This window comes from Vulpes lagopus, chromosome 8, assembly GCF_018345385.1.
Source record: "Vulpes lagopus strain Blue_001 chromosome 8, ASM1834538v1, whole genome shotgun sequence".
NCBI lineage: Eukaryota > Metazoa > Chordata > Mammalia > Carnivora > Canidae > Vulpes > Vulpes lagopus.
This window is the reverse complement of record NC_054831.1, coordinates 53,705,254-53,720,329: the sequence shown is the minus strand read 5'-3', so window position 1 is coordinate 53,720,329 and position 15,076 is coordinate 53,705,254. Positions and strand designations below refer to the sequence as shown.

Sequence of the window (15,076 nt, the reverse complement as noted above, 5' to 3'; positions counted from 1 at the left end):
CGTCAGTGGTTCCTCTTTCATTCTGTCCACTTCAAAATACATGAACTTGACCAGTTCATGTCCACAGGAGATGGCACTAAAGGTCGTACTTCGGCAAGTGCTGTAAGAGTTATTATTATCAATTATGAAAACTGTTCATGGAGTGCTTTGCTAAAGGGCAAAAAAGTAAAATAAACAGGGCCCTGGCCTCTTAAGAACCTAAAATAAATGAACTTTCTTCTTACCTTCAAACCTCAAGACAGTTCTGATATTGTAAATGGGACTGGAGCTGAGAAAAATTGAGCTAATATAGAACCAGAGAATCTAGTTATCATCTTTAATTTTCAACAAGCATGAGAGTTATAATTGCCTATTTTCTTCCATGGTTGACCACCACTTTCTGGGACCACCCGGGCAGACATTGGAGGTAACAGCTTAGTCTTCTGATCTCATTCATTCCAGAAGGGTCTGCCTGCAGGTCCTTGTTATCTTGTCACTGGTCACCACCTCAGAGAGGCCTTCCCTCAACAGGGGATCCCATCAACATTCACCCTGCCTCTATGTTGCGTCCCCCTGTCTGTCTTCCTCAGAGCACTTAGGACTATCTGAAACCATCTCGCTCATCTGTTTGCTAGAATGAAAGCAGGGCAGCTGTCTGTCTTGCTTATCAGGTGTCCTGAAGAGTCCCAGGCATACTGCAAGTGCTCAGTGAGTATCTGTTGAATGAACGAGCAAGAGGAGTCTGGAATGCGGCATATATCTAGAAGCGGTGAGGCGGGGTGTGAGATATCGCCTTTTTAAAGTGACCACTTGACCAGCTAACTTTCTGTGCCAGCTCTTTGGTGAGATGCGTGTCCTATGGGCTGTTCGTGTTTACCGAGAGCCTGGGAGGTGCCAGACAGTAAGGACAACCAGCACTTCATCCTGGCTGCAGTCCTGGGGACAGATATTATTAAAATCCCAGATTAGTTTATGAAAGTGATATGTCAGCAATATATCTCTTCCATTTCTGACAGAATTTGGAAACTTCAGAGCGTTTTTTTACTAGAATCGTTTTCACAGACTAAATTTTTCCCTTTGTGCTTAAAGCTGGCCCAGCTGTTGTTTTCAGTATCTCTTCTCTACCAGCTAATCCTTTGCCAAAAGGATGGTGTAATATGGAAAATGTATTTGTGTCTTGGGGAGCGTGGGTCCTGCCTTGGCAGCCACCATTTTTCTCTGTCACACACTTGGAGTGATCTGCTTCCTGCCTGTGGATGACAGGTGTTTCTCCCAGGGCATTGAGAAGACTAGATCATTTTTTCTCCCATTTTGGAGGCTCGGGGTCAGTTAACTGGAAGAAGGATGGTTTTTCTCCTTAGCCCTCTGCCCAAAAAGCTGTTTCTTCACTGTCCTCACAGAGCCTGGAGAAGAAAGCCATATATTTGCTCTTCTTTTGGCCTATCAGCCATTTATCCTTGGGTTCTGTATTGTTTGCAGTGGGAAGTCGACAAAAGGGAGAGCACCCAGTACGGGTAGCTGGCAAGGAGAAGTGTGTCTACTTCTTCTGGCAAGGCCGGCAGTCGACCGTGAGTGAGAAGGGCACATCAGCTCTGATGACAGTGGAGCTGGATGAGGAGAGGGGTGCCCAGGTAAGTCCTGGAAAGTGGCCGCCTCCGGGGATGCCAGGATCGGCCTTCCTGGGGAACCACAGTGGTGTGGCTGGTGCCCTGCGGAGACAGCAGCGCACAAGTGCCTTTGAGTCCTAGCCAGCTGCTCCAGATCCCAGGCTCTCTGCTCCCCACCGCCTGGCCAAGAGTCATGTGCTCTTAGTGAGATGTTGTATGTGCAAATAGTAAATCCACAAAACAAGTGCAAAGTGCCAGTGAGTGGTTTGGTTTGTTTTTTTGTTTTTTTTTTTCTTTTTTTTAAGTTTCCACTTAATACTCAAGGAACTATGAATAAAACAAAGAGATGCTGTTTTCCACTTCTAAAGCTGGTAGAGATTTTATAAAGCACAGATCCTGGGCGGGTAAGGATTTAGCAGGATGCCTCCATCAGGAAATGTAGCTTGAAACCACCATCCTGAACAGCAGTTTGGCTCAAGAATCTTAAAATTCTCATAAATTCTGATCATTTTTTTCACTTACACAAACCTATCCGAAGGAGATATCAGAGATCAACATAAAAATTAGTATTCCCATCATCTGCATTCCTCACACCAGCCTGACTGATTTTTCTGGATCACATTAGATCATGGACTGCAGTCAAAGCCATCTGCTCGTGGTCTGTCAGCGCCTTTGTGGTTGGCCCTGGACACCTCTTTTACCTCCCTCTGGTCTTGCACCAGGGCCGGGGCTGCCCTAACCTTTTTGCCATTCCTCAGATCTCTTTCCACCTACCCCAGGGCCTTTGCACAATTTTCCCATCTGGATATCTTCTGCATCCATAAGTAGCTTTCAACCTCATATGATTTAACTGTTTGAATGTCATGTATTCTACCCAAATCCCTTCCCATTACTATGCTTTGTTTTATAGCACTTACTATTATTACTACTACTTAAAACTACATAATCAATTTGTCATTTTTGTTTACATTTTGAATACATTGTGTTTACTTATTTATTATCTGTCTTTCCCCACAAGCATGAAAGAGCCAGTGTGAGCTGGTCTCCCACAACGCTATAACCTCAGGGCCTGTATAATGCCCCATGCCAAGACTTTGTAAACAGTTCTTTTTGATGTGCAGATGATCTTTGCCTACGGTCCCAGACTTTAGTAATTAAAATTGACTTTGGCATTTTGGGAGAACATGATACAATGTGCAGATATCTTTACTATCGTGGATGTGTAGTTAACAATAGCCTGAGGAAAGAGAACAGAGACATTTTCTCCAAAACAGATCAACACTCAGCCTTCTAGATTCCTAAGAACTGCTCCTCTTCCCTAAAAAATACTTAACATATATTTTCTACTGTGGACTATATAATAATTGTAAGTAACTGTTAGTGACCACTGCATTTTATTTTATTTTATTTTTTTATTTTTTTATTCATGAGAAACACAGGAGAGAGAAAGGCAGAGACCCAGGCAGAAGGAGAAGCAGGCTCCATGCAGGGAGCCCGATGTGGGACTAGATCCCGGGTCTTCAGGATCCTGCCCTGGACTGAAGGCGGCACTAAATCGCTGAGCCACCCGGGCTGCCCCCTCACCCCCCGCTTTTTTTTTTTTTTTTGACCACTGCATTTTAATTTAGTCTTAAGAGTGGGTAATTTCAACTGCATTTTTAATTATTGTAAAGGCCAGGTTTGAATCATACGTTCAAAATCACCATGAGAATTTTGAGTCTTAATCTCTCTGGTTTGAACATTGCATTTTTTGTCAAGCCAAGGGATGTAAAACACACTTCAAACCTATAAAACACTGCCACAAAATGGCATTTAATTATGCAGAATGGGCTCTGAGATTGGTAAGTTAACACTTGCTGGGAAATGCCCTGACTGCCAGGCTCAATAAACAATTTCCTCGTTAAAGGAAAATGTCTAGCCAAAGTGAGAATGAGTGGAGTCAACCCTAACAGTTTTATGAGCCGCTAACACTTGATGGAACACAGTGGTTCACAGATGAGGGCGAGGCTGTGGCTGGCAGGCACATGGCTCCATGAGTGGACTGTGGGAATTGTTGCCAAAGAGACAGTTCTTTCCCCCAGAATTACAAAGTGATCAGTGCTGAGAGGCAGACTTTGTTTAAAATGCATTTAAATCAGTCAGGTTACATCTGTATCATGAAATACCATTAAAATATCAAAACTCGTGTTTCAAGAGTCTTTGGTGCCCAAAAAATATCAAGTGAAGAAAAATCAGGGTATACAGTAACATAAAATAACAATCCTAGTTTTGCTTGGGAGAAACACATATCTGAAAAAATATTTTGAAAGGAAAGGTCTGCCCTAGAATTTTATTAGTGGTTATCTTTAGATAATGGTATTATCACTGGCTTTTGTTTGCACTTCTTGATATTTTCCAGATTTTCTACCATAGGCATGTATTATATTTAAGACTTTGAAAAACCAGTACATGTGACTTATCTGGGTGTGTTTACATTGGAAGGTCCAGGTTTTGCAGGGAAAGGAGCCCCCCTGCTTTCTGCAGTGTTTCCAGGGGGGAATGGTGGTACACTCTGGGAGACGGGAAGAGGAGGAAGAAAATGCACAAAGTAAGTCACTTTTACTTTTGAAATCAGATTTTCTTCCTTCTGCTAGATATTTTTATGCACAAGAGGGGTTAAAGAAAATCTACCTTTATAAATCTGTGCCTTTACCCCTGAAAGGCTCCTAACATTTGCCTTACAAATCAGCTGTCTGGGGAGCTCACAAGCCCCCCAGGCCTGTACAATGTACTTCAGGCTACAGCTTTGCATGCAGGAGGCTGGATGATGATTACTTCACTTTAAACTGAATCCTCACAGCGACTCTGTTTTTAAGAGGGAAAAAATTCAGTGGGTCGTCTATTATAAATTATGAGATTTTTGTTGGCCAGCATCCAAAAAAGAAAAGAAATGCTTAGCATCGGAGCCTCTTGAAATTATGCCTGTTATATGATTTGCTTGGTATTTATAGATTTTATAAAAATGGTTTTCCTACATCATGAACCTTCTTCTAACTCCAAAAGGATGTGCTTTCTGGGCCAGCAGTAAGCTGGTTGCTGCTCCCTTGAGCCTCCCCTCCATCCTGCCTCCCAGGCCCAGGCCCAAGGGCGCTGGTATTGGCTGGTGACTGAGTGCCCAGCAGGGGCAGCTCTCCACGCAGCACTCGTCCTAACTCTGTGCCACTGGTGCCCCCTGCAGGTGAGTGGAGGCTGTATTGTGTCCGAGGAGAAGTGCCCATGGAAGGAAATTTGCTGGAAGTGGCCTGTCACTGTAGTAGCCTGAGGTCCAGGACTTCCATGGTTGTCCTCAACATAAACAAAGCCCTCATTTACTTATGGCACGGATGCAAAGCCCAAGCCCACACGAAGGAGGTTGGAAGGACTGCAGCAAATAAAATCAAAGAACAGTGAGTGTTGTGTGAGAGGGCCCCTCCAGCAGGGGCTTCCCTGGGAGATGTAGGCCGAGGCTGGAAAGCTACCCAGTAGAAGCCAGTAGACACCCCAGGGTACTTAAAGTGACTTCAGCGAGGGTAGTTACGAAAGCTGTCAGCCACCTCTGACCATGCAAGTGGATGTCACACACGTCTCTCTTAAAGCCTCCAATGGGAGGGCTTCCCCTCCTTTCAGAGGGTTTACTTGGCTCAACAAAAGGCAGAGTGAGGAGTGAAGGAAATGACCCCAAGTGCCTTAGTGTCTTTGTAGTAAGATTTCAGCTTTTGAATTAAAAGCCTGGAGTCCTTTGTTATTTAAAGAGAGCAAATTTCAGATATCTTTTAGGGGTTCAGAGTTTTAGTTCTGCCAGAGCGGTGGGAAGTCAGAAAGCATTTGGCTGAAGGGGAGTTCGGGACAGCACCTGTGCCTGGCTGTAACACGCCCCTTTTGCCGAGGACAGCTCTATTTCTGCACTCCCAAGGCAGCCACTGGCCAGGGAGTCGTTGGATGGCCTGGGGTGGTTCTCGGGCACAGCACACCAGGAACTGGTCCAGGCAGGTCCCTGACCGGGCATTCACCCAGAGGAAGCCCCCTGTGCTGTGGCATTATGTGAGGGCCCCAGGGGGAGAGGAAAAACTGAAGCAAGAAGAGAAGGTGTGCAAGGGAAGGATGTGCTGTGCAGTCCCCATCCAGAGGGGGCTGTGGCCCGGGCCAACCCAGCTGTGCAGACAGCCAGAAAGATCCCCACATCGCCCAGGTGTTCAGGGTGTGCCCAGCGTTTCCACAGCCTGAGACCCGCAAAGACAGTGGTGACTTGTGAACATTACGAGTGAAGAGTTTGCAGGGCCACAGCATGCCACTGAAGTGCCATTTGGTCAGATCCTTCCCCTGGGCACCAGGGCAGTGTGGCGTGGGCAGATTTCCCTTGAGGCTGCTCCCAGAGCTGTGCTGTGGGCAGCGGCAGAGAGGAGCACTCAGGCCAGTGCCCTTTGAACAGGCAGCCAGCGGGGGAGCAAAACGTCTCATCTCGAAACACTGTTCTGTGTGCTCGGGAGGCAAGGAGGGGTGATAAGTGACATTCAGTGAGGTAGTCAGAGGCATCTCTGGTCCATCGGCTTTTCCCCTTGGACCACTGAGAAAAAACAAAACAATAAACTGATTCACTCATTCACTCAGCAGGTATAATTGAGCATGTACTCAGCTCTGAGTCCAGATTTAGGGACCAGGGACTCGGCTAGTGAACAAACCCAAGTATCCATCCCCGTGAAGCTAATGTTCCAGCAGGAGAAGATAAGGAATAATAAATGTGTATGTTATATTTAAAAATGTAAATCACTTTCACTCTGTCTTATATGTAATTGTACATTCTTCTCAAAGGGCCAAGCCACTCCTCATTGCCTCCCCCCCACACACACACATTCTCAAAAACCACAGAGCATGTTTTCATTCATTAGTAAGAACTGATTTAGTGAAAAAGTAGGAGAGATGATGAGCTAATCTGTAGATTTAGTCTTGAATGATTTTGTACTGCCAACACTTCCAGGGCTTAGTAAAAAAAACTGACTGGATTTTCTCCATGCAGATGTCCCCTGGAAGCAGGACTGCATAGTAGCAGCAAAGTGACAATACACGAGTGTGACGAAGGATCCGAGCCACTGGGATTCTGGGATGCTTTAGGAAGGAGAGATAGAAAAGCATATGACTGTATGCTTCAAGGTAACAGAACATTCCATAGGAACAGAACATTCTGTAGCTTCCTTTCAGTAATGTAGTCAATACATATTTACTGAGCATGTACTGTGTACAGCACCCAATGAATAAACCTAGGCTAGGTCCTCACAGGCCTACCACCCAATAAGGATGCTAAATAATATGCAAGACAAGTATAATGCCAAATAAAACTTTTGCATGTCATAAAAGAGGTCCAAATGAAGGAAGTTGAAAGTTAAAAAGAAAAAAGATTAGCTCCACCAGGAAAATCACACATGGCTCCATGAAAGATCTGGCATTTACACAGAGCCTTGAAGGTAATCGTGACTTAGGAAGAGGCAAGAAGAAAAGTCCAGGAAACCAGATGAGTAGTAACACACTGTGACCCTTTAGTCTGGCCAGTGTCCTGGATGCAGGGACATAGTGGAGTTCAGATTAGAGAAAGGGTCACTTTTACATTTAAATACACAAAATCAACTTCAATACAGTTGAACGTAAGAAGAGCTAACAAGTATTAAGCAGTTTAGGATGAGCCAGGCATCACCTCAGCACTGGATATACATTAACCCAGCACTCATAGCCTAACGCCACCATGTTTCTATGGATGAGGAAACTGAGGCATGAGGAAGTTCATCTGCTTGCCCAGCGTTGAACCACAGTGGGGTGTACTCAGAACCACCACTCCATTATACTGCCTCTCAATTTTCATTAACTTTTATATTGTTTGGGTTTTTTTGAGAGAGAGGGTGCACATGCAAGTGCACACACAACAGGGTGGTGGTGTGGCAGGGAGGAGCAGAGAGAGGGAGAATCTCAAGCAGGGGATATCTCACCACCCTAGATCATGACCTGAGCTGAAATCAAGAGTCAGATGTCTAGCTGACTGAGCCACCCAGGTGCCCCTATACGGTTATTCTTAATAATGCATGTTGATGGGAAATGTTTAAAAGCAGAGAGTGGCTAAAAAAGAAACTAAGGCCCTTACAGTCATCTCTCTCAAAGATAACCAGAATTAACATTTCTCTATGTGATCCGTACATATCTGTATTTAAGAAAATTTTGGATAGCAGTATATATATAGTTTTATAACCTGATTTTTCCCTTTATTATGAACAATTTCTCAAGTTCTTATTTAGATGTTTGTGGCTGCAGGATATTCCAATGAAGATGCTGTGTGCCATTTTCTACTCTAACCTCTTCTGTTTTAACTTTATTTTAGAGAGCTGTTTCCAATTTTCCCCATTATACAATAGAACTGTGAATAAATTTAAAATAAGTATCTCTGTTTACTTCTAGTTAAGTTCCTAGTTACAGAACTGTTATGATAAATATAGAAAAGATTTTGAGTACATATCAACAAGGGTGCCCCAGGACATTGGCACCGAGTTCCATTCTCAGCAGCAGTATACATACAAGAATGCGCACTTAGCACAGAGACTCGGCACTTTTCCTTCTTCTCTTGGCCAAAATTAGTGAGGCAAACTAATACCTAAGCACTGTTTTAACTTAATGTTTTAAACTGGAAGTACTATTAAATACTTTAAGTAATTTTTTAAATTATTTGTGTTTCTACTTTGGTGAATGTTTTATTTTTATTGAGCTATTTATCTTTATCATACTAAAGATACAAGTTTCCATATTTCTCTTTTTGTCACTTGCCTTTTCATTTTGTTTGGGGTTTTTTGCTATGAAATTTTTCATTTTTGTACTGCCAATGCATAAACCCCTTCTTCCATTACTTCTTTTATAATTCTGATTTAAAAGGTCTTCCCCCTCTGCAAGTTCAGAGGAATCTTACCTATCTTCACATTAATGTTTGGATTATCTTATGTCTTAACGTTAATTCTTGGATCCACCTGGGATGTATACTCTGGTGTATATTTTATCTTCAGCTTTGTTCTCTTTTCTTTCAAAGATCCTGGAAATTTTAACTTCACACCTCGCCTATTCATCCTCAGCAGTTCCTCCGGTGACTTCTTAGCCACAGAGTTCATATATCCCGCCCGAGACCCCTCTGTGGTCAACTCCATGCCTTTCCTGCAGGAAGATCTTTACAGCGCGCCACAGCCAGGTATGGCTGCGCAAGATACACCTTCCAAAAAGCCTTTTTATTTTACTTTCATATTTAGCAAACAGCTTTTATTTGCCAAGCACACTGGCAAATAACATCCTTATGTTACCTAATTTCATCCTCACACCTACCCCAAAATGAAGAGGACATGAACCATATGTTAACAGTCTGAGAAACTGAGACCTGGTTACTGAACTCACCCAGATATGTCAGTTAAAATAAGGTTGAGCATATCTGCATCAGGCCCAGAATCTCTCCCAGCCTCCACTCTGTCTTGCTGCTTCACAGTCCGCAGTTGGCTGCCCCTGCTCCAGCCATCATGTTTCACCCGAGACAGAAAGGAAGGGTTGGGAGGAAGGCAGTGATGGGCCTGTCTCTCCCTTCTATCCAGTAAAACCAACACTTTCCCAGAAGCCCCCAGCTAACTTCTGCTTACATTCACGACCACCTCTGCTTCAAGGGAGCCTGGGAAAGCAAGTGTTCTGGGAGCGAAGGGGTAGGAGCATCTGCTGAGTCCACCAAAGTACAGAGTCTGCCGCGGTGCCAGGGCTGCAAGCAGGGCTGAGGCCCCCGCCTACGTCTTCCCATCCCACGGCCCCCTATCTCCACTCAACCTCCACCTTGAGGCAGAACATCTGTGCTCTTGTTCTGGTGGGGACAGTCTCATTCACCAGAGGCTGGACTGCATGGACCCTCTGGCCCTCCTGCAGTCGAGTCTGAGCACTTGTGCCCTCTCCCTTCAGCCAGGAATGTCATGGTATCCTGGCCGCCCAGGTCTGCACCTTCAAAGCTCAAGTGGTGCCCTGGTCAGACTGTGGGAAATACCAGCAACTTTCTTAAGAGAGGCGGCTGCCCACCCTCTTCCTGCCAACACTCAGGACGAGTTATCAGCCTGGTGATACCAGGGTGTGGTGTACACAGAATCCTGAAATGCATATTAGAAAGGATTCAGGGCCAGCACACCTAGCACATGTGAAACCCCTTTGCCACATGGAGCAAGAATCAGGGTGACTGATGAGAAAAAGTGGGGAAGAAGAGGTATAACACATCTACTTCTCAAAGCCTGTTTTTCTCACAAAGAACCATGAACTTAGTCACCAAGAAGCAATCACACATGGTCCATTAACCTCAGTGCCTTGTAGGGTGAGGGAGATGTACTCTCCGGTTTTGAATATGTTCTTTGGGGATAAATGGTGCTCACAGCCCCTTAAGGGGCACATGTGTTGCCCCTGCACTCAGCGGGCTACTGATTCCCAAAAGGGCATCTGGCAGGCCTGTGGCTGAGGAGGGGCAGAGGGAGACAAGAGGAGGGGAAGAGAGAGGCCAGTGTCACAAATGCCATCCCTCTCTGCCTGGAGGCCTTTCCTGATTGAATGCTCAAAGGGCTGAGGCATCATGGACACCCTCCCCTTATTCCTGCCAAGGGGATCCTGACCCCCTGACAAGAGCAGCAGGGAGGGAAGGCATCCCTTAGGTTTGGGCAAGGGTGACCTGGAAGCATCCATGGAGGAGCCCCTGATTGTCTGGTCTGCCCTTTTGCCCTCACAGCACTTTTCCTTGTTGACAATCACCACGAGGTATACCTCTGGCAAGGCTGGTGGCCCATAGAGAACAAGATCACTGGATCGGCCCGCATTCGCTGGGCCTCCGACCGGAAGAGCGCCATGGAAACCGTGCTCCAGTACTGCAAAGGTAAGCAGCATGGCCACAAGCTTTGCCCCCCATGTCGGACTCACAGACCAGTCTTCCTCTTCCTGTGTTGCCATAAAGCCTGGCTGACAGTGATGAACCCAGTGTTTCCCGACTTTTAATTTTTTGAGGCTTCTTAATTTTGAGATTAATGCATTTTTGGCCATCCCCATGAATGAGAATTTATTGTTCTCTTTTATATTACTGGGCCATCTAAGTTGGTACCCTCAAAGTCAAAGGCTATGTTATAGGATACCCTGGATTGATTAAAACCCTTTTGCACTGAGGATTAATATGTTGGGGACACATAGGCCTCCATCCACGCATGGCACCACACTCTAATGTCTGGGAGCTGAAAGCTCCTCCACATGGGCTGACCAGTGGCAATCTTTTTATCATTCATTATTATGTTTAGTGTTATAGCTAAAGAAAGAAAGATCTATAGATAACTCATGGCTTTTTACTATACTGTCCACCTAGAATTTATAGTATTTTTTATAAAGTGAAGATGCCAGTAATAAATTTCTTATCTTAATTTTTAAGGTTTCGTGGATTAGTTTCACTGAGTCCATATAGTCCATTCTCTCTTGAAAAGCTTGTCAATAATAAGTAATAAATTTCCACCAATGTTTAAGTTAGAGTGGCATATAAAATGCTGTCATTAGCTGTTTAACTGTCATTGAACCTAATGCTGCATTAGGAAGTCAGAGGCATTCTCTACAAGTGAGCACAAGAGAAAGAAAATGTCTTACCCAGATGCCACGGAGAGAGGCTTTCTCCCCTCCAGAGTCAGGTCAATTACATGCAGTTTTATGCATCATTATATGCATAAAATTGACATTTTATATAAACATCATCCACGTGTTATTATGAACTACTTCCTAATTTGCATTTTAGCCATAGGAGATCCCAAGAAAGAAGAAAAGATTCCAAGGGAAATCAGAGAAAGCCCAGGTCTTCGGACCCAAACCCTGGGTGTACTGACATTGCCTTCCGTGTACCTACAGGAAAAAATATCAAGAGGCCGCCCCCCAAGTCTTACCTTATCCATGCTGGTCTGGAGCCCTTGACATTCACCAACATGTTCCCCAGCTGGGAGCACAGAGAGGACATTGCTGAAATCACAGAAATGGTGAGCGCGCGGTCTTTCCCCGTGCAGGGTAGCTCCCTGCCTCTCGAATTGCAAGTTGACTTTACCTTGGAGAAGCACCCAACTGCATTTTCAAAGAGAGAAAACCTTTGTTTCTTTTACAACGTGTTAACAAGTCTACATAGAATTAGCTCAGGAAGAGGAGAAATCATTTGAACTATCGTGGTTAATAAATCATTTGAGCTGTTTTGGTTAATTTTTTACACCTGGTGCTCAAGTTAAAAAAACTTAAAAGCAACGGTGAACTTAATTACTCTGAAGACAATACATACATAAAAGCTGCCATCTCTTCATCATTTAGCTAAAAATCTATTGCTTCTCGAGGTCTGTGTAAGACACAACAAAAATCCTCTTGTTTCAGCCATTAACCTTCTGTTAGAGGAGACAAATAATAAACCTATGATGGATTAACCTGCTTTAATACCTAAGTGAATGAATGTATCGGGAGTCACTCCCGATAAGCAGTGTTAATAGCTCATTCATAGTCTTTTATGAGACCAGCTGGTGTTAACACAGGAAGCATTTATCACAACCTTTATTTACTAAAATATATTATTAACCAGAACGTTATATTTCCAACCACACAGAAAGAAAAGCTACTACAGCTATATCGGATTTCTTCAGTTCTGAGTTGTTAACATTGCTACCAGTAGTAGTCCAAGGGGTGTTTGTTTTGTTTTGTTTTTGTTATTTTTGTTTTAGTAAGGAAATAGGTTCTGTTTTGGTTTTCTCACTGATGTGAGAGCTGCTGCTCAGGGGAGAAGACTTGGTATTTAATGGGAAGTCTGGACAGTTTTAAATAAAAAGAGTTCATTGCTGCTTGACAACGGACATTTAGTGCAAATGTGTGTTTAGTGCAAGCAGCACTGATGAGTCTTAGCTCTTCTGGAACTGAGTGGACTCAGTGTCCACACAGGGAGGAGCCCGAGAGCAGCAATAAGGGGTCTGTTTACCATAAACATGCAGTGCACGGTGAGGATTATGCAGAAGGTCATGCTTCCTGTAGTCTGAATTAAGGTCGGAATTCCTCTGTTTCTCTGCATCCCCCCCCATAGATCCTCGGGGAGCCCTAGGCTCAGAGCATCATTGTGAGCAGGCCCGCAGGCTTGCTACACCACCTTGTAGTAATAACACAATCGCCGAGTGCTTGTGTGCACGAGGCAAGGCTCCAGGCTTTTTACTGTATTTTCTCCTTTATTTTCACAACTGTCTATTAAGGGACATCTTCACCTTATTCCTGTTTCCCCACGGAAGGAGCTGAGACCCAGAAACCTGAAGTAGCTCGTCCCAGGTCTCAGGTGCAAGCTTGCCCCCAAACCCACTCCTTGATCACGAGTGTGTGCCATCAGTTGATGAATTTGTCAATAGTGTTACTCATTTCCCTCCAATCAGAAAGAGGGCAGCCAAGCTGAATTCCAGGTTTAACAGAGGAAGATAATTTACCTGCAATATCCTGTTTAGATTAAATGCACAGAGTGGTTTTAAAAAAAAATCTAGATTTAGCAGCATATTCTAGCTGCATTTTCTTACCTTTTTTATTATGGATTAAGAAATGCGGCTGACGTGGGAGTCTGTGATTCCTTTGAAGGTTATTTTTAAATACTTTTAAACAAATGCTTCTAGTGTCTAGAGTTCAAATAAATTAATCTTATGCCATAATTCACTCGTGATATTCCCTAACCATTTGTCCAAGACAGCCCCAACACAGGATTTATCTGGTGGGGCAGGAAGACACCTAAAAGTCAGAACCATGGAGCTTTGGGCGCTTCCTTTCAATGTCAGAGCCTGCTTGCTCCTGAGTGAGCCTCTCTGCAGGGGCACAGGGCGGACAGGGTCGTGGACTTGCGGGCGCGCAGTAGAACATTTGTGCGGATGCAGGGCACGAATCTCTCTGCTCCCTCCTCTTCCCTAGGATACTGAAGTTTCAAATCAGATCACCCTTGTGGAAGATGTCTTAGCCAAGCTCTGTAAAACCATCTATCCCCTGGCTGATCTGCTAGCCAGGCCACTACCCGAGGGAGTTGATCCTCTGAAGCTTGAGATTTATCTCACCGATGAAGACTTTGAGGTAAGCATGCCCTCGTGTGGGACAGCATTTAAGCAACATGCTTGGCTTGGATGGGAAGTCCTTTTACTCACCCGCTGGTGTCTCTCCCAATTTTGCAGTTTGCACTAGACATGACAAGAGATGAATACAATGCTCTGCCCGCCTGGAAACAGGTGAACCTGAAGAAAGCAAAGGGTCTGTTCTGAGCGGGAGAGATGCTAGAGGCACCTCTGTCATCACTTTCGATACCATTGGACCAGGGAAATGGGTTGGTTTTTTTTTTTTTTTTTGAAACTGGTATTTTGAAAAAAAAAAAAAAAAAGATTTTTTTAATCAGAGTTTTCCAAAACCTGAAGTTATTAGCTCTACTGCTTGTCCCGGATTTGTGTATTTTGTAAATGTTTAAGCGAACCCTTTGGAAACTCTCTTTCCATGATCCAGCAGGTAATGTTAATAAAGGCGTCCCTGCGCGCACTTGCGCAGCACCTCCTGCGCTGCCCTCCCGTGCCAGCTCAGCGCTGCCTACTTTTTTGGAAGCGATTCTCTTTATAAAGTGTTATTTTGATAGTTTGTGGGTTCTAAAATATATATATTTATATAAACAACATATAAATCAAATATGTATTTAACAAAGCAATATGTATTCATTCACTTTTAAGATTTGTTTTTCTTTTGTGTCAAAATAATATTCAAAGGTAGATGGAATTGCTTCTACAGAATTAGCTCTGGCACCCATACATATCTTCACACGTGTTCAGAAATGTCTCCTTCAGCATTAGGTATGACTTGTTCTGAGTGCTGCTTCCGGTGCTAAAATGAACAAATGAATTTATACTTCCTGGCATGGGCTCTGAAGAATCTGTGCAAATCCACCTTTCTACCTTAATATCTCCCCAAAATGTATAGTGCCTTGTTTTTATGTACAGTTTATATACAGAAAAGTTTGCTCTGCATTTTTTGATGATGGTTTGGAACATTATCTCCAATTTTACTCAAAACTAGTAGAAATGAAAAAAAAATCTCAAATTTCTAATACCTGTTGTAAACATGAAACATTGTCATTTTGCGGTACAGAGCTCCAAAATAAAAGCTTCAAGAATAAACACAATAATTGATTGATTCACATTGAATCCCAAGCATGTTCCTTTCTGAAAAATGTGGGGTTTTTTACATTTTTATAAATGTTAACCTGGTATCAATGTTTTGCCATTGAATATTAGCTGCTGTAACTCTTAATTTAGGACAAGATTTTATGTAGGCTCATATAACTAAATAGACATTAGTTCTATTACTAATGGGACCTGTAACATTAGTTCTGGATTACTATTGTTGACATATTGAAGACCTATTTTTACAAATCATCACTCAAGCTT

General features: G+C 43.7%; 1 protein-coding gene across 17 annotated transcripts in view; it reads left to right on the top strand.

The window, feature by feature from the left end:
• SVIL (supervillin) overlaps positions 1–14,826 on the top strand; it is a 230,818-nt gene extending 215,992 nt beyond the window's left edge. For all 17 annotated transcript variants that reach the window (XM_041766406.1, XM_041766407.1, XM_041766422.1 and 14 more), the window contains 9 exons: positions 1,459–1,610; positions 4,068–4,173; positions 4,804–5,011; positions 6,619–6,752; positions 8,662–8,817; positions 10,366–10,509; positions 11,514–11,638; positions 13,569–13,724; positions 13,823–14,826. In XM_041766406.1, the coding sequence (XP_041622340.1) occupies positions 1,459–1,610; positions 4,068–4,173; positions 4,804–5,011; positions 6,619–6,752; positions 8,662–8,817; positions 10,366–10,509; positions 11,514–11,638; positions 13,569–13,724; positions 13,823–13,909 (1,268 nt within the window). In that variant the 3' untranslated portion in view covers positions 13,910–14,826. The remainder of the gene's footprint in view (positions 1–1,458; positions 1,611–4,067; positions 4,174–4,803; positions 5,012–6,618; positions 6,753–8,661; positions 8,818–10,365; positions 10,510–11,513; positions 11,639–13,568; positions 13,725–13,822) is intronic.
• The last annotated feature ends 250 nt before the right edge of the window (positions 14,827–15,076 follow it).